Here is a 19,087-nt window from a genome sequence, read left to right on the forward strand (position 1 = left end):
ACGTGACAGGTTCTTTGAATTCTTAGCTTTCATTCTGTAAAAAAAACAAGTCTCTAGTCTCTTTCTTTGTGAGATAAGAGGAAAGTCATATGTCCACAATGAAAGCTAGAGACTTACTTTTGAAAATGAAAACTGGGAATTAGAGATGCTGTTACACATATTGTTATAATGTTATATCAATATATTCAACTGCCAGTAAAAATCCCTGAAAAAGCTCTGGTGCCACTTGGGGGGACGGACAGGGAAACTCTAAGAAAACCTACTATTTGAAAGCCCATTTGTATTAACAGCCACAGAGGCAACTGGGAAACTACATGTGCCTTTCTCAGTGTGGAAAACTCCTATGTGTTGTGTGTACGTGTATCAATATATTTTAGGAATAACAGCCTCCTCAGGTACCTCTTCCAACCACTCTAGGAAGCAGAGACAAGAAAAGCTTAGGGATATCCCCACCAAGGGTTGCCCACAGGCCTCGTTGTGGGCGGGGGGGGGGGGAGTCCTGCTCCTTTAACTGAGGCTTACAGTGCAATCCTATGGAGATTGCACTTCAATGGGCTTAGACTGGAGTAACTCTTCATAGGATTGCACTGTTAATGTATGGAAATGGGCAGCTGAAGTTTTTCCTGGCATGGAGGTAAGTAACATCATTGTCTAAATAACGTGCCTTGAAGCCTATATTAAAGCAACAGAAGATTTTTTTTCTCCAGCAGTCGGCAACCATGGCCATTTCCAGATGGCTTACCTGAAGCCACTCCATGCCACAATGTTGTGGATCGTGCTGGGGAAAACGCGAAATATCGCATTTTCTCACGCGAGTTTTGCGCAACATCGCACAAAACTCACGCGAGAAAACGCGATATTTCGCATTTTCCCCAGCATGATCCACAACATTGCAGCATGGAGCGGCTTCAGGTAAGCCATCTGGAAACGGCCCATATCGCCACAATGGCTTCACTGCATGCAGACCTTCTGGGGAAGGGTTATCGACTTTTCTTTATTCTTAGAAAGATAGTTAAGGGCACCTTCTTCAATAACTTCTCTGGAAATAAGTAACATAGGTCATTTATGTCTACATGGAACTATCCTTAATTTTTATCGGAGTTCAAAATCTACTTTAAAATCATCCTCTTTCATATTTAACATTTATTATCCAGCTGTTCTGAAACTTCAAAGGCTTTTACTTTTTCCATTGATCAAAGTTCAAACTGCTAAACATATATCTGTTTACAATTTTTTTCTTTGTCAGTCAAAAAGCCTACAAGATCTGTTCTATTCCATTTTCCACAATTGCAAACATTTTAGAGCCAACATACTCACATGCTTTCTTCTCTGAGGAGAGGAAAGATTGTAGATGCCTTTATCCTGGTAGACTTGTAGAGTTATTTGTGTTTAGATCTGCATGCAAGCAGATCATTCCTGGTGGCACCCGAAAGTCTTGCTGATGATTTCTATGCTAAATGAGTACCAAAAACAAAAGATGCACTGTTCTGTATTATCTGGCTTCTGAAAGGGTCTGGAACCAAACTGACCGGCATGAGAGTTGGCAAGGATTGGCTCTTGGCTTCCCCATTTGAAGGGCTCTTATTTAACACTCAGTCTGCAGCTCTGTAGTCCAGCCTCAGATGTACAGCCTTGTCTTTCTCCTAAATTGCCAGCATCAGTATCTGGTACCCTAACATTAAAACATAGTCTGGGCACTTTTTTGCTCTTTGCTAGCTTTCTGCATTAGCCCTGCAAGTTACAACCTCTAAACTTTCTAGGAAATAGATAATGGGGAGAAATATCTGTTCCATTTCTCTCCTAGACTGGTAGGCATTTTGTTTTAAATGCTGACCACTTTGCCTAAAAAATAAGCCTGTACCAACACCTATAAGAAAACAAAGAACTGCACTTGTTGAATAAGCTTCAGTATGTGTAAAGGAAAATGGACTAAAGAGGAGTTTTTAGCTCTCGCACATTCCTTGTAACACAGGGCCTAGACCAGATGTGCAATGGGAGTTCCATATTTGGCGCTCCTAGCAATTTTTAAAAATTAATTCCCAGGTGCTCAGGGACCCAATTCACATTTGGGAAATGGCCCCAATCTGAAAGAGCTTCAGGTAGTCTTTGAGCTAAACTTACAGGTTCTTGTAAGTTTAGTCCAAAGGGCCAAATAATGGCTTCTTAAGGGCCTTTCAGGTTGGGAATACAGTGTGGTGTGTGTGTGCGCAGGGCGTGTGTGTGTTTGAGACCCATCTTCCTTTTAAAAATGCGGCTAGGCCCACAAGCAAGTCGCCTTGCTTCCACACCTGCTTGCATCTGCTTGTTGGCTCTAAAAAGTTTTAGTATTTTTACAGTTTGACCTGCATGTGGCTTCAAGCTGCATGTGGTTTTGCAAGCTACTTTTTTGGCAAGAACTGTCATCTGCCCTTGTCAAATAGCTGTATGTAGCAAAGTTGCTCTCTCTATTGCCCAATGTATTTTATATTTTTAAGAATAGCTCTGGCGGCTCAGACCAAGGGTCTATCTAGTCCAGAATCCCATTTCCCATATTTTAAAGTTCTAAAACTGTGTCTTTGGAGAATTTCACAGTAAATGATTTAGTAAATAAAATCACTCTCTCTTTTTCTTTAACTGAGAACCACTCAGCTGGAAAGACTGCCAACTCCAGATCCGATCATATGAAAAAACAACAACATTGCTTAGCTTTTCTCTCTTTCTATAAGAAACAGCTTGAGGGGGTTTAACGATGTTTGTCTGTGTTGGAGGAGCTCTGACGAAGGGTTAAAAAGTCTCATAAATGCCTCAGTAAAAAAAATGAGGCTCTCTTTGTCTGATGTAAGGGGGCGGTGTATAGGAGTCTGCAAGAACACGATATAGAAGGTATGGGCTGTTCAGCAGACGCCTGGCCAGGATCTAGGATGATAGAGATATTTATATTGCTGCAGCTTCAGTAAATGTGGTGGAAAAAAACCCAAAGAGTTTATAGCTGACTAGAAGCATTTACGTAACTGAAAATAGATTTACAAAACTGGAAGTTTTGTTTGAAAAGGTGGTCAGGGTCACCAACAATCTAGCATAGGGTTGCCAGCTCCAGGCTAGGAAATTCCTGGAGATTTGAGGGATAAAGCCTGGAGAAGGCAGGCTTCGGGAAGGAAAGGACCTCAGCGTAAGATAATTCCATAAAGTCCTCCCTCCAAAGCAGCCATTTTCTCCAGGGGAACAAATCTCTATGGCCTGGAGATCAGTTGTAATTCTGGGATATCTCCAGCCACCACCTGGAGACGGGCAACCCTAATCTAGCAAGAAAGATGCCTCTCTTCCATTCCGCCTCATTAGGAGATACATGGACCCCCAACAGCCTGTGTAGTCCTACAGCAATTTAACTCAGTAAACAGTATCATTTTACCCAGGGCTTTTTTTCAGGGGGAAGGCGGGGGAGCGGAGTTCCGGAACCTCTTGAAAATGGTCACATGGCTGGTGGCCCCGCCCCCTAATCTCCAGACAGAGGGGAGTTGAGATTGCCGAGCATCTTGGAGGGCAATCTCAACTCCCCTTTGTCTCGAGATCAGGGGGCGGGGCCACCAGCCATGTGACCATTTTCTCCGAGGGCAACCCACTGAGTTCCACCACCTCTTTTTCCAGAAAAAAAGCCCTGATTTTACCTATGTGTGGTCTCCCCGGCTAGAGAAATGTAGAAATACCAGGTGCATCTATGTCTACATTTTCATTGTGCATGTAATAATTGTGTTAGCATGTTTTAAGTTTTTCCCATAGTGTGATTCCCTCTCCTAGTATGTGAGAACAGCTACCCCTTAGACTGAGGCTGGGTCTCCAGATCATTTCAATGTACAGCTTCACCTTTCGAAATCACCTCCGAGAAGGAGCAAGATCCAGGATCTAAAACATGGGTGTCTGATATATTCTCTCTGTCTTCTTGGTCTTTCTTTCTGTTCGCCAGTTTTCTTGTTTTCTTTATGTCTTCTCCAAAAGTAGATCATGGTGTCTTAGAACAAACTACTTTAAACAAGATTGCCAATCTATCAGTTGAAAGCCATTTTGTGAGCATATTTTGTGTTACATCTTTTATAATATGGGTTGTAATGGTGTTGAAAATTGTTAATGGAAATACCCAGGGAAAGGTTATTGAACTGAATTGGTGTTTGTTTATTTTTTAATGTATCCCACCCCTCAGCCCAAATGATATAAGCAAGGCTCACAAGATGGTAAAATATAAAAATAGATAATTATTAACAAACCTCACCCTACCAATCCAGCAACACAGCTGCACCAAGTAATTATAACCAGCTACAAGTAACTGTACAATCATTTTATGCATATAAAATGTTGCAAAATCACAATAAGCAGGGACAGTGGAACAAAATTACAATTGCCCAGCCTAATTGTCTAGAAATTAAACCAGCAAGGTAAACCTATCCAGCCAACCAGAATGTCCATTTTGTTTCATGTTGACTGTTCAAACCTTTTCTTCTTCTTCCTTCTCTATAGCACAGAAAGGAGAGCGAGCACAGGTTTGCCAGATGGGACAAGGCTACTCAGTGATGGGAGTCATTTTGTGCGGTGAGATGGTGGAGAGTGGCTTGTTGGTTTGAGTAAGCACAGACTGATAAAAGCCGAACCTTTGCGGAAGCAAGCTGTGCAGAAGCAGGGTTCAGGGAGATAACAAAGTGTTTTGAATCTTAAAATTTGAAGAGTTTGGTGATTTCCGCTACTACCCCTTTTGATGTAACAGATGAGGCAAGTGTGAGGCTGTTGTATAAAATTGGAACCAAATGGCTATGGTCATAATCTACTTGGAAATTCTCCTATAGAAGCCCCTCTTAAATGAATGGATGGGACCTTATCGTAGGTGACCTTGATAAATTTTAATTGCTGTCTGAGCTTGAGTTCGGGGACAATGCCAAGCATTGAGAGGGTTAAGCAGAGCTGCAGCGTGAAGAAGTCTGGGCGCCAGAGCACTTCCTTCATCTCCTTAATCTTTTCGCCATAAAGCCCTGCTTCAGGCATCTAGATTATTTACTTGCAAAATATACTGGTTGAGATAGTTTGAAAAAGAGGCGGAAGAGAATGCCTCATGATGTCATCCACAGCCAGTGCTATACTGCCACCTAGGGGATGTGGATGGTAGGCTGGGTCTGTGGAATGAAGAAGATAAAAGGATCACTGCTTGTCTGAACAGACAATAGTTTCAAAACCCTGGAGGCAATATTCTACAATTGTCATTGGCCTTGGTACACACCATGGTTTCTGGTCAAACTTGTTTTACAAGTTTTCATATCACTTCAGAGGTGTGCCCTGTTATAGCCAGTAAAAGCCTACTGAAGCAAGACCAGACTGTAACAGATGTGTGTACTTTTTGATATGATAGGCATGGGCACCTATTGAACAGTGCCCATGAAAATTAAAACACTCCCATATTATTGGGAGTTCCTGCAAAACACTCTCTTATTTATGAAAGGTATTTATTTTACTTTTTATCCAAATATGTTTAATTTTATTAATTTTACATATACATTACAGAGATAATTAAACATTAAATAAACAAATATGAAGTATTGGTTAATAAGCACTACACTGATGATCAGAGAAATACTCAGATGATTGAATCACCATAATCAGTGAGTTAAGTGAATTATAGATAATAAATACTTCAAAAATCAGCAAGTCAAGCTATAAGTAACAAGTTCCTTAAAAATAGCAAGTCAAACAGTTTATAAAATATAAGTAATACAGTATCTCCAATAAATCTAATATAAAGTCTAAATTCCTACCAAAAGAGAGAGAGAAAATGTTAAGGAAAATTTATCTTCCTGAATTGTCCAGATCTTCAGTCTTCCCCAAACACATAATTGCCACCATTTAAAGGAAGCATATATAAAGTACAATCCTAAGCCTCAGTTTCCCATCATTGTGCAGCTACCTGCCAATTTCTAACACCACATGGTCTCTCCCAAAGGACTTTTGTGAGCATGCGATGCTGGTGTGGCAAGCCTGGCCAGACACAGCCAGGATTGAACACTTGCTCCGGCAATGCCAGCAGAATCCACCTATTGCAGGGTGGCTGCAGTTGATAGCACTGTGAGTGACAGGAAGAGGCATAACCACTCTTTGGGCTGTCACGAGCTGCCAATGCTACTCCACTACCTTTCAGACAGCAGATGCACAGGGCAGAAAGATTGGGCAATTGGGCTCACCACACCCCAAGAGAGGTGCCTATCTCGAGAGGAGCCCCACCCTGGGGGGGGGGGGGAGAGTGAAACTGAAGGTGTAGACAGGGCACCCATGTACCAGCTCACCCAACCCCCATATCCAACAAGGGCCAGGCTGCAAGCTGAACCATTGCTCACTCACAAACCACCACCCCCCGGTTGCTCCAAGAAACAAGCTCCCTCTCCCAGAAAAGTAAGACCAGAAAGGCAGTGGGACTCAGTGAGGGTTTCACCCACTCAAGACCAGCCCCCCCAAGTCTGATAGAGGCAGCTCCTTAGAGACAAGTGCAGGGAGGGGGCTAGAAACAAATGATGTGTATGCCCATTGGAAACAATGGGAGTGGCTTGAAGGCCACAGCAGCCAGGCACAGGCAGGGAACCCAGGCTCTGCGGCACCAGAGAGAACCACCAACATATGTCCAACATATGTGGGGTTTATGCTGGCACAGCAGCCAGATACACCAATGTGGGAGCTCATTGGCTTCCTACGCACTTTCAGGCCCCCCATAGGATTAAGCTGATATAGTTCTAAAAAGAATCTATCAAAAATACTCAAATGTCAGCATCTCTCTTGGCTCGACGTATACATAAGGTTAAGCATTCTCTTTGTGTTTATTCTTTGTGCTTATCCTTCTAAAACATAATGAAAAGTCCATTTTTTCAAGAAACTGGTGCTAAAATCTTACTGCTTTATAATAAGTAATTTTGGTTAAATATATGCAATATTCCATATTTTGTATAGCCATTCTGATACAGCCCGGAAAATCTACAACGACGAACATTCTGATATTGTGTGTATAAGATGCTATACATATTTGTGCAGAAATTAGCATTTTCAAAACCATTTCCAGATCAATGTTATAGACTATATTTTTGAGAAGACACAGTAAAACCACTTTTGGATTTTGAGGAATAATATAACCAGTGATGTCATATATTAGCTTCAAAAGTGAACCCCAGAACCTCTGAATATCAACAGGTATTCACATTAGCACGTGAAAGGATAGTTGCATGTCTATAAATGTTCTGAAAAAGGGGGAGGCCTCCTTTCTCTGTCTCTGAAAGGATACATGTCATCTTAAAGACTAACAGATACCATACGTATCCTTATATAAATTTATATAATTAATTATATAAGTTTCTTGGACTTTCATCAGATGTGTGAAGTATGGCAATTAGGTGTGTACACACTGGCATAGAAAAATGATTGCATACTATCAGGGAATCATTCACCTGCTTATCCTCCAGCATAATATATTCTGTCATTATCAACCATTTTAAAATTTTATTTATTTGAAATATTTATAACTTGCCATTCCTGCCTAAAAATGTCATTTGGCTTCTACACAGGACTAACTCATATAAAGGAATAAGTGGACTCAAATCTAATATAAAAATTGGCAACATTTATTGTTATTATTCTTTTTATTTTTGTTAATAATACTGTTTAGCTTATTTATAGGCCACCTTTGTCACTGAGACTCAAGGTGGTTTACAGAGTACAGAAAGAGAAGGAAAAAATGTAATCATACAGCAGAGGACATCCAATGAACAATGTGATAGGGCTAGGAATGCAAAATTGAACGACAGTGACAATGTAATAGGACTAGGAATATAAAATTAAATGACAATATGAACAGTGACTGTCCTTGCCAGCATAGTACAAGCAGTGCAGCATGAGGGACGACAAAGGTACAAGGCAATGCAGTACCCACTCCCCACTTCCCATATGATGATATCCTTCTGGACTTTTCCATCCTACTACAGTTCTAATTCCATAATAAGAAAACCTTCCTGAACATTTCTATTTTGCATATTTTATGGAATGATAGTACCGTGGGAGCCTGTCTGACTTCCTCAAGTTATGCAGTTCCACAAGGTGGGAGCCACCTCCAAGAATGTGCAAGAGCCAAGCAGTTGCTAATCTTACCAATTTGTAGGGAGGAACCTTCAGAAAGTTTTGCTCAGACAACCAAGGTTGCCATAGCAGAGCATAGTAGGAGATGTAGTCCTACAGGTATGTGGGACTTGGGCTACTATGGGCTTTGTAGGTGGTAATTTATTTAGTAGTGGAGCCTTATAGCGTGGTGGTAGATCTGCGGGTCTCCAAGATCTTTGAATCAGTATACCTACAGCATGGTAACACAGGTGTTAAAAGATAGGTTTCTAATGTGGCTGGATATGGGATGCTGTGAGTGGCTGCTCTTGTTTTCCTGTTACTGTTTCATCAAATCTGTTTTCTTTCCTAACCCCATTATACATTTCCAGGACAGTATCCACAGAAATGAAGAGGTCTTGTGAGAAAATCCACCCTATGAGTGGTGAGCCAGTTGGTCTCTTCATTCCGAGCACGGTAGCCGAAAGAGGTTTCAGCGGAGATGTGAGACTCATGCCTGTTGTGTCCCTGTGTCCCTGTCAGAAACAATTCCCTAACCAGCCAGTGAAGATAACTGCTCTCTCTGTATCCTTTTACTGTGCTCCATGAGATAGCCCAGATAATATATGAACGATAATAATGATATATATGAATGATAATAAAGCACATATCTGGAGTAATGTCCCTGTTTATTTGTGGACAAGGGACTAGGATAAAGTTTATATCACATGATGTCTATGGAAAGATATAGTACTATATTTATTGAAAATGCATTAACATGAGTTCCAGATGAATCGCATTCAGAACTACTTTTGCAAAGCAAAGCACATACCCAGTTTTATCCATTCTTTCTTACAAACTAAGAAGGTGGAAACCAACTCTGAATATTTCCAAAGAGATGAAATTTAACTTTTCTTAAGGGTGGCACAAAATTCCTGGTTAATCTGTTAGCAGGATTCTGCAGAATCTTGGAAATTTTCTGCTGAGTGTTCCATCAAGTACTTACTTTGGACTGCTTGTACTTACTCTACCCCAGCCAGTCTCCTACATCTACAGAAACAAACATTTCTTTCCAAATCCTGTATGTCAATACCCCCACTACATTCTTTCTAAAAGGCAAAAATTGTTTCATCATGAGTCAAGGTGGAGACTTGTCCCTGTCAAGCAATGTTTTTCTGTTTCCTCCAGGTGGGAGTGTCTGAATATTTCAGAAAAGACCAATATAAAATGTGAGCTCACAACCGCAACAGTGTGAGCTCACCTTCCGCCCAACTTCACAACTGGAATGAGGCGATAACTGCTAGAGGAGCAGTTATTGCCTCGCCACCCTTTAGCGTGTGGCATTCCACAAGGGGCGATACTTTCCCCGATGTTATTTAACATCTATATGCACACCCTCGCCCAGTTGGCATGGAGTTTTGGGTTGGGGTGTCACCAATATGCTGATGACACCCAACTTGACCTGTTGATGGATGGCCGGCTAGACTGTGCCCCAGACAGTTTGGATAGGCCTTTGGAGGCTGTGACTGGATGGTTGAAGCAGAGCCAACTGAAGTTGAATCCTACAGAGACAGAGGTCCTGCATCTGGGCCATGGGCTCTTAGGTTCTGGGATTCGACTCCTGGCCCTTGATGGGGTGCCGCTTGACACTAACACAGGTGGTGAGGAGTCTGGATGTGGCCTTGGATGCCTCCTTGTCAATGGAGGCCCAAGTCGCGGTAGTTGCTAGGTCTGCATTTTTCCACTGCTGTCGGATCAGGCAACTTGTTCCTTACCTTTTGGCCCCCAACCTTGCTACAGTGATCCATGCAACAGTCACTTCCAGATGAGATTACTGCAACTCGCTCTACGCTGGGCTGCCCTTGGTCCTGCTCCGAAAGTTGCAACTGGTCCAGAATGCAACAGCACATGTCCGACCAGGACCAGTCACGTATAACACCGATACTATGCCAGCTCCCAGTGGAATTCTGGATTAAGTTCAAGGTTTTGGTTTTAACCTTTAAAGCCCTTAATGGACTGAAACCGGCATACCTGCAGGACTGGCTCTCACTATGTTCCCCGGAGGGCCCTTCGTTCAGCAGATCATCATCTGCTGGTGGTTTCTGGCCCCAGAGAGGTTCATTTTTCCTTCACCAGAGCCAGGGCCTCCTTGGCCTTGGCACCAACCTGGTGGAACTCTCTGTCTGGAAATGTAGGCAAGGCAGGATCTATTAACTTTTTGCCGAACCTATAAGACAGAGATGTTCCGGCAGGCATATGGCTGTTGAGGTGAGCAGACATCCCCCCTTTTTAACCAGCCTCCTGCCAGGAGGGGAACATTGTCCCCCTGGTCTGTATAACATCTAATAGCTCGCCACCTGCCCCATGGATTTTGGTTGTTGAGGACTGTGCAATATGAATATCGCTGAGTTTTAAGAGGGAATTGTTTTATCTATTTTGTTACCTTATTTTTATACTCTGATGTGATCTGCTCTGAGCCTGCTTGCAGGGAGAGTAGAATGTAAGTGTAATAAATAAATGATGGCTTTGTCATCAGTCTTACCCCTGCATGTTGTAGGTTGCTTGGCCTTTTCCCCTATTTTAAAAGTGCTGTATGTATATTAATTCACAGAGTGTGTTAAATCCAACCAGCTATTCTGCAAGTGAAAAATGAAGAATCTCAAAAATAGGCTGTGTTGGGGACCTGCATGAACAAAACCCACATGTGACAGGGGCTGTAGTAAGTAACCTGCCAAGACTAAGTGGAAAAGCTGGCTGGATGCAGCCCATTGCATTGTTTAGAAAAGGGAAACATGTTTCTTAAAAGTATTAACCCGCTTGAGGGGATTTAATTATGTGATGGTTTCCTAATGACATGACAAGCACTAGCCGATCAGCACTGCTATAAAATTGTAGAACTGACTTCAGAGAACACAGATGTGCTTAGATTAAATCCCAAATCCCTAAACAGAGGTTGTACTGCTGTAAAAGTTACAGTTTTCACCCCCTTTCCCCTTCTTAGAAAATGATTCTGCTACTATTGGAGTCAAATAAAAGCTTTTCTGTTTAGTCATTAGCAAGTACTCATGGCAATTGGCTCAGAGCCAAGCTACAAGTGACGCCTTACACAGGTTGGACACTTGTCAGCTTACCTCAAGTTTTGATGGGAAATGTAGGCATCCTGGTTTTACAGCTTGGCTCTCCATTACAGCTGCAAGACCAGGATGCCTACGTTTCCCATCAAAACTTGAGGGCAGCTGACAAGTGTCCAACCTGTGTCAGGCATCACTTGTAGCTTGGCTCTCAGTGCTAGCTCTCAAGGCAGTAAATACCTCTTGCCCTAATGTCAGCATTTGGTGCAAAATGCTGTGGCTTGACTTGTTTGCCTTTTCCTTAGCCAGCAATATATGTATTTCTTTATGACCCAGCAGGCCTGCCTATGCTGCTTCCCTCAACAGAAGCATCACATTCTTTTTTTGAAGATCCTTCACATTTAGCAGCATGGGAGAAATATGGTTACCAAGCAATATTAAAGTCAGATCCATATTGGGAAGAGGGTGAATACGATATTATTTATTAACTGCATTTCTTCTTTACATCGGCTTTTAGCCAAATATTGGCTTCTTACATCAATTTAAAGCCAGTATAGATATCAATTTAAATATAGTGAAAAGGAGTTCAGGGAGGGAATTCTCTGTGAAGTCTCATTTCAGGAACAATGTAAGAGTTGGTAGTGGTTTCTTCTCTTTCTATCCACTCTAGTCTGCTGTAGCAATATAAAACAGTAGTCCATGGACACTTTAAAGAGTAACAACGATTATTTTAATATAAGCTTTTGTGCACTTCTTCAGATATGTGGGGGGCAGATCATACTGGCAATTCATTTTATGGGGAAGATTATAAAAAGGGTGGGAGAAACTGACAGCAGTAGGTAACTGAAAGAATTCTAGGCTGGAGCTGGGATGTTGCATTTATCAACATAATTATTTGTTTTGTGCTTGTGGAAAATCTGTTACAATAGGTAATCAGCATTTTTTTCTGAAGACATTCTCATGAGAAACTAGAACTAGAAGCAGAAAGGTTATGAATAGAGATGGGCACGAACAGGGAAAAAACCCGAACACGATGTTCATTGTTCGTTGCCATCCAGGGATTCACGAACATTGATGACCATGACCTGTTCACGAACATGTTCGTAGTTGGAGGTTTGTGGGAGCCAGAACAGCCCCCTTGGGGCTTAGCTGAACTTGAGCTGAGAAAGGCATGCTCCATGGGTCTCCCCCTTTCCTGTCATTTTCTCTTCACAGTGGCAAAAACTGGGCTGTCTGCTGGAAGCTATTTTGTGGGGTTACAAGCCAGAAGGAAAGCCAGAAGGAGTTCAGACAGAGTTCAGACAGTCCATGCCTACGTTGCCAAGGGAATTGATTGAAAGGTGCCAGACTGTCTGGCTTTACGAACGGCTGACAAATGCCATGAACAGGGCTTGGAACGAACACATGTTCGCCGGGAATGGGACCTCACGAACAGCTTGCTCCCAAACAGTGGATTGGGCTGTTCATGGATTTTTTTTGGTTCATATTGCTGTTCATGCCCATCTCTAGTTATGAACCATGTGCTTTCTGTGAACAGAGGACTTCACTATTGTGATCACATCTTTACAAGAATTCTTGAAGTTAGGTATAGGCAAGAAGAGAGGGCAGCTCACCTGAGGCTGACTGCTGAACTTCATAGCAGAGATACCTATAAACACACACTTGGGGATAAACAACTTATGAATTTCAGTTAGAGAAAAATATGAATAGTTTCTTTTATATTTAAATTGCTCAGTGCAATTATATAAATATACGGTTAATAAGTACAAAGATATTCACCCAACAATACAACAATTCATTCTGCCATCAATGCAGACAATTACAAGATTTAAACTCATAGAAGAGACCGAATCCCTCCAGCAAAGTCTCCCAGTGCTGGAAGAAATCTCTTAATTAAATGTTCATTTATTCTCAACTACCAAAAACAATCCAAGCGTTAGGGAATCCCGCATAGCCGTCAATTCAAAGAATATGCGGGTATCAGGGTCTATTGATTCCCTGACGCTTGGATTGTTTTAGTAGTTTTTGGTAGTTGAGAATAAACAAACATTTAATTAAGAGATTTTTTCCATCACTGGGAGACTTTGCTGGAGGGATTCGGTCTCTTCTATGAGTTTAAATCTTGTAATTGTCTGTATTGATGGTGGAATGAATTTTTGTATTGTTGGATGAATATCTTTGTACTTATTAACCATATATTTATATAATTGCACTCACCACTTTAAATATAAAAGAAACTATTCATATTTTTCTCTAATTGAAATTCGTAAGTTGTTTATCCCCAAGTGTGTGTTTATAGGTATCTGTGGTTATTCCTTGGGGACGCCTCTCTGTATTTTTTGAACTTCATAGCAGAGTAAGGATCTGAGCCTGTATATGAAAACTCGGTATGCTCCATCCACTGCACCACGCTGGGGTGATTTAAATGGAGCATTGGGTATGTGAGAAAAAATTCTCTGCCACTGCTGTTTCATCTAAATTGAGCCCTTAGCAGGGGCATGTCAGTATGGCAGCTGCTGAGAACCGTTGATCCTTATCCTTGGCATGCTAACAATGGGTGTGTCGGCAAGGTGACCTTTTTTAAAATGGGCTGCTGGTTGTGTGGAACATTGCACAAGTTTTCCTTTCATGCCTAGTTTCACATTGTAATCAGGCCTCAGACTGCAGGATTCTTTGTAGGGACAGCAAGCCATTTCTCCATAGCTATATGATACCATTACTCACCTTGAACACTTTGGCTAGGCTAAGCTACAGATTAAAGGAAAATAAATTCTATACTTTACAAGACACATTTGTGCTACCCAGAACACATTTGAAGGCAGGGGGAGTCTTCAAATCTGCTTCTTTTTTTAAAAAAAAGTGTCTAAAATGCTGATTCTGTGAATCTAGGCAGATCATGAAAGAGAGGGCATGAAGGGTTACATCAGTGCTTAGTTCTCGTGGCCCCTTCTTACATGCCCAGGGTAATGTTAATTGCCACTTTGGGGTCAGGAAGCAATTTTCCCAAGGTCAGTTTGGCTAGAGATCCTAGAAGTGTTTTGCCATCTTCTGGGCATGGAGCAGTGGTCTCTAGGGGTGTGGGAGGTAGTTGTGAATTTCCTGCACTGTGCAGGGGGTTGGATTAGATGACCCTGGAGATCCCTTCCAACCCTATGATTCTTTGAATCTAAAACTGTGAGGCAATGGACTAGGAAGGGGAAATGGCCCTGAAGCAAGCCTAGCTGAGCAGTCCTTATGGCACTGTAAGCCAGCATTTCAGGAGCCACTGCTCTGTGGCACTGACAATGAGCATTGGTTCACCCTTTGCCTTTCCCTACAAAATGGCAGCAGTACAGGAAGAGACAACTGGTGAACAGACTCTGATCATCAATGGAGGATCCGAGCCAACTGCCTCTGAGGCATTGGCAGAGTTGCTAGGGCTTAGCCACCATTGATCCTCTAGGGAAGTGGCCCACTGAGAAATTTTCCTGCAAATTAAATGATCAGGGTGCTCTGGCCAGAGTAGAGTAGGAAATTACTCCTTCCCCATATGCTTTGGTAAAAAAAGTACTTCTAATAAACTATTGCCCAGTTTTTTAGGTGCAATCATTCTCTGTTGCCTTAAAGTAATGTCACATATAATAGGTTATATTATGTCTGTCAGATACAGCAAGACCTGATGTCAAATACAAGCTTCACACCAGCCACAAACAGAGGCCAGAATCGGAGGAACAGATGTTGCTGCTCTTCCTTTTTCTCAGTTATTCTGATCCATTTCAGGACAAACCAGCCTATAATTTCTGTACGTAGTATTGTACATATCTGTATATGGGTGAGGGCAATGTGCAGGATGAGATTTGTGACAAGCTTCCTGGAGGCTCACCAGAAGGACTGCAGTATGACATCTAATCAAGAACACACTAAAGTTTGGTTGTTGGGGGTTTTCCGGGCTGTATTGCCGTGGTCTTGGCATTGTAGTTCCTGACGTTTCGCCAGCAGCTGTGGCTGGCATCTTCAGAGGTGTAGCACCAAAAGACAGAGATCTCTCAGTCTTTTGATCTCAGACTGAGAGATCTCTGTCTTTTGGTGCTACACCTCTGAAGATGCCAGCCACAGCTGCTGGCGAAACGTCAGGAACTACAATGCCAAGACCACGGCAATACAGCCCGGAAAACCCCCAACAACCATCGTTCTCCGGCCGTGAAAGCCTTCGACAACACACTAAAGTTTCTTTCCCCTTTAATGTACGGGGATGGAGGGTGAGGGGAGAAACTTCATAATTGTGGAAGTCATCAAAAAAGAGATAATGAAACATTTAAACTGAGTTTTCATCTATGTTTACCGGCATGATTCCTAAAAAAAAAAATTGGGAGTAAATGTGGTTATCATCACTTCCATCCTAATCAGAGAGTTTCAGGTCGGTAGCCGTGTTGACCTGCAGCAGAAGAGCAGTATCTTGGTCCAGTAGCCCCAAAAAGACCAACTAGATTTCCAGGGCATGAGCTTTCGAGAGCTTTGACTCTCAAAAGCTCATGCCCTGAAAATCTAGGTGGTCTTTATGGGGCTACTGGACCTGAATCTTGCTATCCTAACTAGAGTTACACCCTTCCAGGCTTGATTGATTCTAAGCCTCGAATGGTTTAAATTCTGTTTAGGATGGCATTATAACAGTGCAGTCTTAAGAACACTTTCCAGGGAGTCAGACCCACTGAGTAGACTTCAGTAAGATTCTAACTAGACCTGCTTCGGGTGGCACTGTAAGACACTTAACTAGTGCTATTACTGAGGTCTTAATTAAAGCACATATATGTAGACGGCAAGGAAAAAAGTAATTTTGATGATTGCCCTTCAGTTAAAGAGTGACGTGCTGTGTCTTAACTATGAGCTCTGAATGGTGTACCTCTAGGGCTCAGCATTGGAAATCAGGAGCCCTAAGGAATACGTATTCCAAATTGGAACTTCCAGTGCTTTGGGCTGAGAACATGCTCTGATGTTAGAATATATGTCTGTTTGCATATTCCTCTCTTTTAGGTACCTGTCTTGGAGTATTACTTAGCCTATCGCCATGTCTTTTGTTGACAGTTTTCTTGTTCTGAAGGGACTTCAGGAAGAAGGCCTTTATATTAGAACAGGAGGGCATGGTCCTCCCTTTGGATAGTTTGGTTTTGGGAAATTAACTGGGCTGCAAAAAGAATATGTCTTACCTAGTTGTTTTTAAAGTCTCCCCTTTCAGACTAAATTGAACTCAAGAACAGGGCTTTCAATCAAGTGTTCCCTAAAGTATTTTCTGTCTCCTAATATCTGGAAACAGTATGGGGAAAGTGTCTGTGCCAGCAGGTTCTCTGTATTAATAAAATATCTTGATGCCCATCTTTTGCATTAATTCTTGCACTTACTGTTTACTGTTTGATAATTTTGCATCTTCTTCCTCATTACCTGGATTTAAACCTTTGTCATTTTCACTAATGTGGTGCAGGGGATCGGCGAGTGATCCTATCTCACATGAATACTATTCTCACATTCAGCGAGCAGGCTGTAAAGGGCACTATCCAAGGAGTTCTCAATAGGGTCCTAGAACAGCACCACAAATTAACTCAGGTGAGTTTGTAATGACAGATGGCTAGAGCTGTTGAGGGCGAGGAAAACAATCTGTTATCTGGATCTCATTGGTTCTGCTCACAGGTTTGTTTCTAGAGAAGTTACAGGTTTGTGTCTAGAGAAGTCCAGGCATAGTATCCTAAAAGAGAGGCCTGGTTATTTTGATATTTTGCATCAGTGCAGTGCAGCTGTTAAGAGTGTCATATTAGAATGTAGGAGTCTAGGGTTCAAATCCCCACTCAAGTTTGTTGGGTGACCTTGGACCAGTCACTCTTGGCCTAACCTACTTTGTGGCATGTCTTACCCGAGGAGGTCAGGAAAGCCTCCGCACTTCTATTGCTTTGCAGAAGGTACAAATCAGAAATGTCCAGGAGGGCATTTTTATAAGGAAACTAGATCTGTGGTATCATGAAACAGGTCAGGAGGTCCCCTTTTATAATGGATAGAATTGTAGTCTCTTGCAATGTACACTGTATGTATCACCTTCCTTTTGCAGCAGTGTCTTCTACTTTTGTAACCTGGTTTCTGCATTATGGTTTGTCATGTCTTAGGCAGTTTTAATTGTCTTGGACAGTTAGTTGTTTGCATTGTTTCCCAGTTCTGTAATCCTAGTCCTACAGCATTGTTTATTGGAGGTTTTTGCTGTTTATTTGAATTGATTTTTATATTTTCAAATCTGCCTTGAGTCTCAGTAAGAAAAACAGGTTATGACTAAAATAAGTAAGTAAATAAATACCTCACAAAATTGTTGTGAGGGTAAAATGAGTAATGGAGAACCATGTACAATGCTCTGGTCTCCTTGAAGGTGAGGAGGGATTAAAATGTTGTGGATAGATAGACAGGTTATTTTGCATTGGGACTGGTAAAAGTTGTGAGGCAATCTGGTGCCATGAAATGCTCTTGGGTCTTCACAGGAACAGCAGAAACTGGCGAGTTCTTTGTCCATCATGACAGAGGCCATTTCCACCATTGTTTCAAGCAGCACTGACAGTGAATTTAGAAGGAGGTGTTTCCAAGGTTTGCAGGTAATAGCCTGAAGGGACTCTTTTAGATGCTTTTATAAACACTATACACTGAACCATTAGTTTTGAGGGCATAAAACCTGGGTAAATAAATAAGCATAGGTCTAAGATTGGAAGGGAAGGCAGCATGGTATAACCTGATCTTGTTAAATCTCGGAAGCTAAGCAGGGTCAATACTTAGATGGAGGACCACCAAAGAAGACTCAGTGGAGAAAGATGCAGAGGAGTTAGCCGTGTTAGTCTGTAGTAGCAAAATCAAAAAGAGTCCAGTAGCACCTTTAAGACTAACCAACTTTATTGTAGCATAAGCTTTTGAGAATCACAGTTCTCTTCGTCAGATGCATCTGACGAAGAGAACTGTGATTCTCGAAAGCTTATGCTACAATAAAGTTGGTTAGTCTTAAAGGTGCTACTGGACTCTTTTTGATTCAGTGGAGAAAGGCAATGGCAAATTGCCTGTTGTTGTTTTTTTAATTTATTCCCTGGATTAATTCGTGGGATGGAAATGCAGAAGTAAGGGAAAGTCATATATGGGCGTGGGTGGGAATCTGCAGGCTAAAACGTTCAAATGCTAACCTGCAAAAGGAAAAGGCAAAGATTAGATAAAGTACTTAGTACAGCAAAGGCACTGAGAAATTAAATAAGCTTCCCAGCTATTCATTTCATTGGATTTGCTCTGTTTCTCACTCAAGCAGGATGTAAAGGGAGTAGTTCTTCGTTGGCAATACATACCATTTTCTCTATAGGTTGCAGATACCCAGCAGTTCTTGTCAACAGCTGAAAAGACCTTCAGCAAAGTCATTCTTCAACGATGGAGGCCCAGCAGCACATGTGACATCAGAACAGCAAGTTTTTCTGCTCCTGCTGTCCATTCTTATATTGACTCCTTGTCTTATCCACATAAGATGCAGACAGACTAAAATAATTTATTCTGAAGCCCAGAGCTCTGGGCAGCAGTTTTAGTAGTCTTTACTGATATGTAGTCTGCTGTGGTGCTGGGCAAGTCACCATGCTCAGCCTAGCCTTTTCTCTCTATAAAACGGATATAATAATAAAACAGCCAATATTATAATGCCCTAGTAGCCTGAATATCTCAGCTTAGCCCAAGATTGTCAGAGCTTGGAAGCTAAGCAAGGATAGGCTATGGTCCAGTACTTGAATAGGAGACCACCAAGGAAGACTGAGGTTGCTACGCAGAAGCATAACAACCACCTCTGCTCATCAGTTGCCTTGAACACCCTGTGGATGGAGTCTCCATGAGTTGGTTTCAACTTGATGGCATATTTTACAGTCATTCATTGTAATGCCTCTGTACAGATGAATGATGCAGCC

The 19,087-nt window shown here is 41.9% G+C and overlaps 1 protein-coding gene across 1 annotated transcript in view; it reads left to right on the forward strand.

Annotated features, from left to right (window-relative positions):
* The window catches only part of C1H11orf80 (chromosome 1 C11orf80 homolog), a 32,706-nt gene extending 14,031 nt beyond the window's left edge, over window positions 1-18,675 (forward strand). Inside the window, 7 exon segments of the mRNA XM_054972885.1 lie at window positions 4,489-4,560; window positions 8,478-8,670; window positions 11,462-11,621; window positions 14,800-14,937; window positions 16,612-16,733; window positions 17,648-17,758; window positions 18,502-18,675. Coding sequence (XP_054828860.1) covers window positions 4,489-4,560; window positions 8,478-8,670; window positions 11,462-11,621; window positions 14,800-14,937; window positions 16,612-16,733; window positions 17,648-17,758; window positions 18,502-18,675 — 970 coding nt within the window.
* Window positions 18,676-19,087: the final 412 nt, after the last annotated feature.

Source organism: Eublepharis macularius, chromosome 1 (genome assembly GCF_028583425.1).
Source record: "Eublepharis macularius isolate TG4126 chromosome 1, MPM_Emac_v1.0, whole genome shotgun sequence".
NCBI classification, from domain to species: Eukaryota; Metazoa; Chordata; class Lepidosauria; order Squamata; family Eublepharidae; genus Eublepharis; species Eublepharis macularius.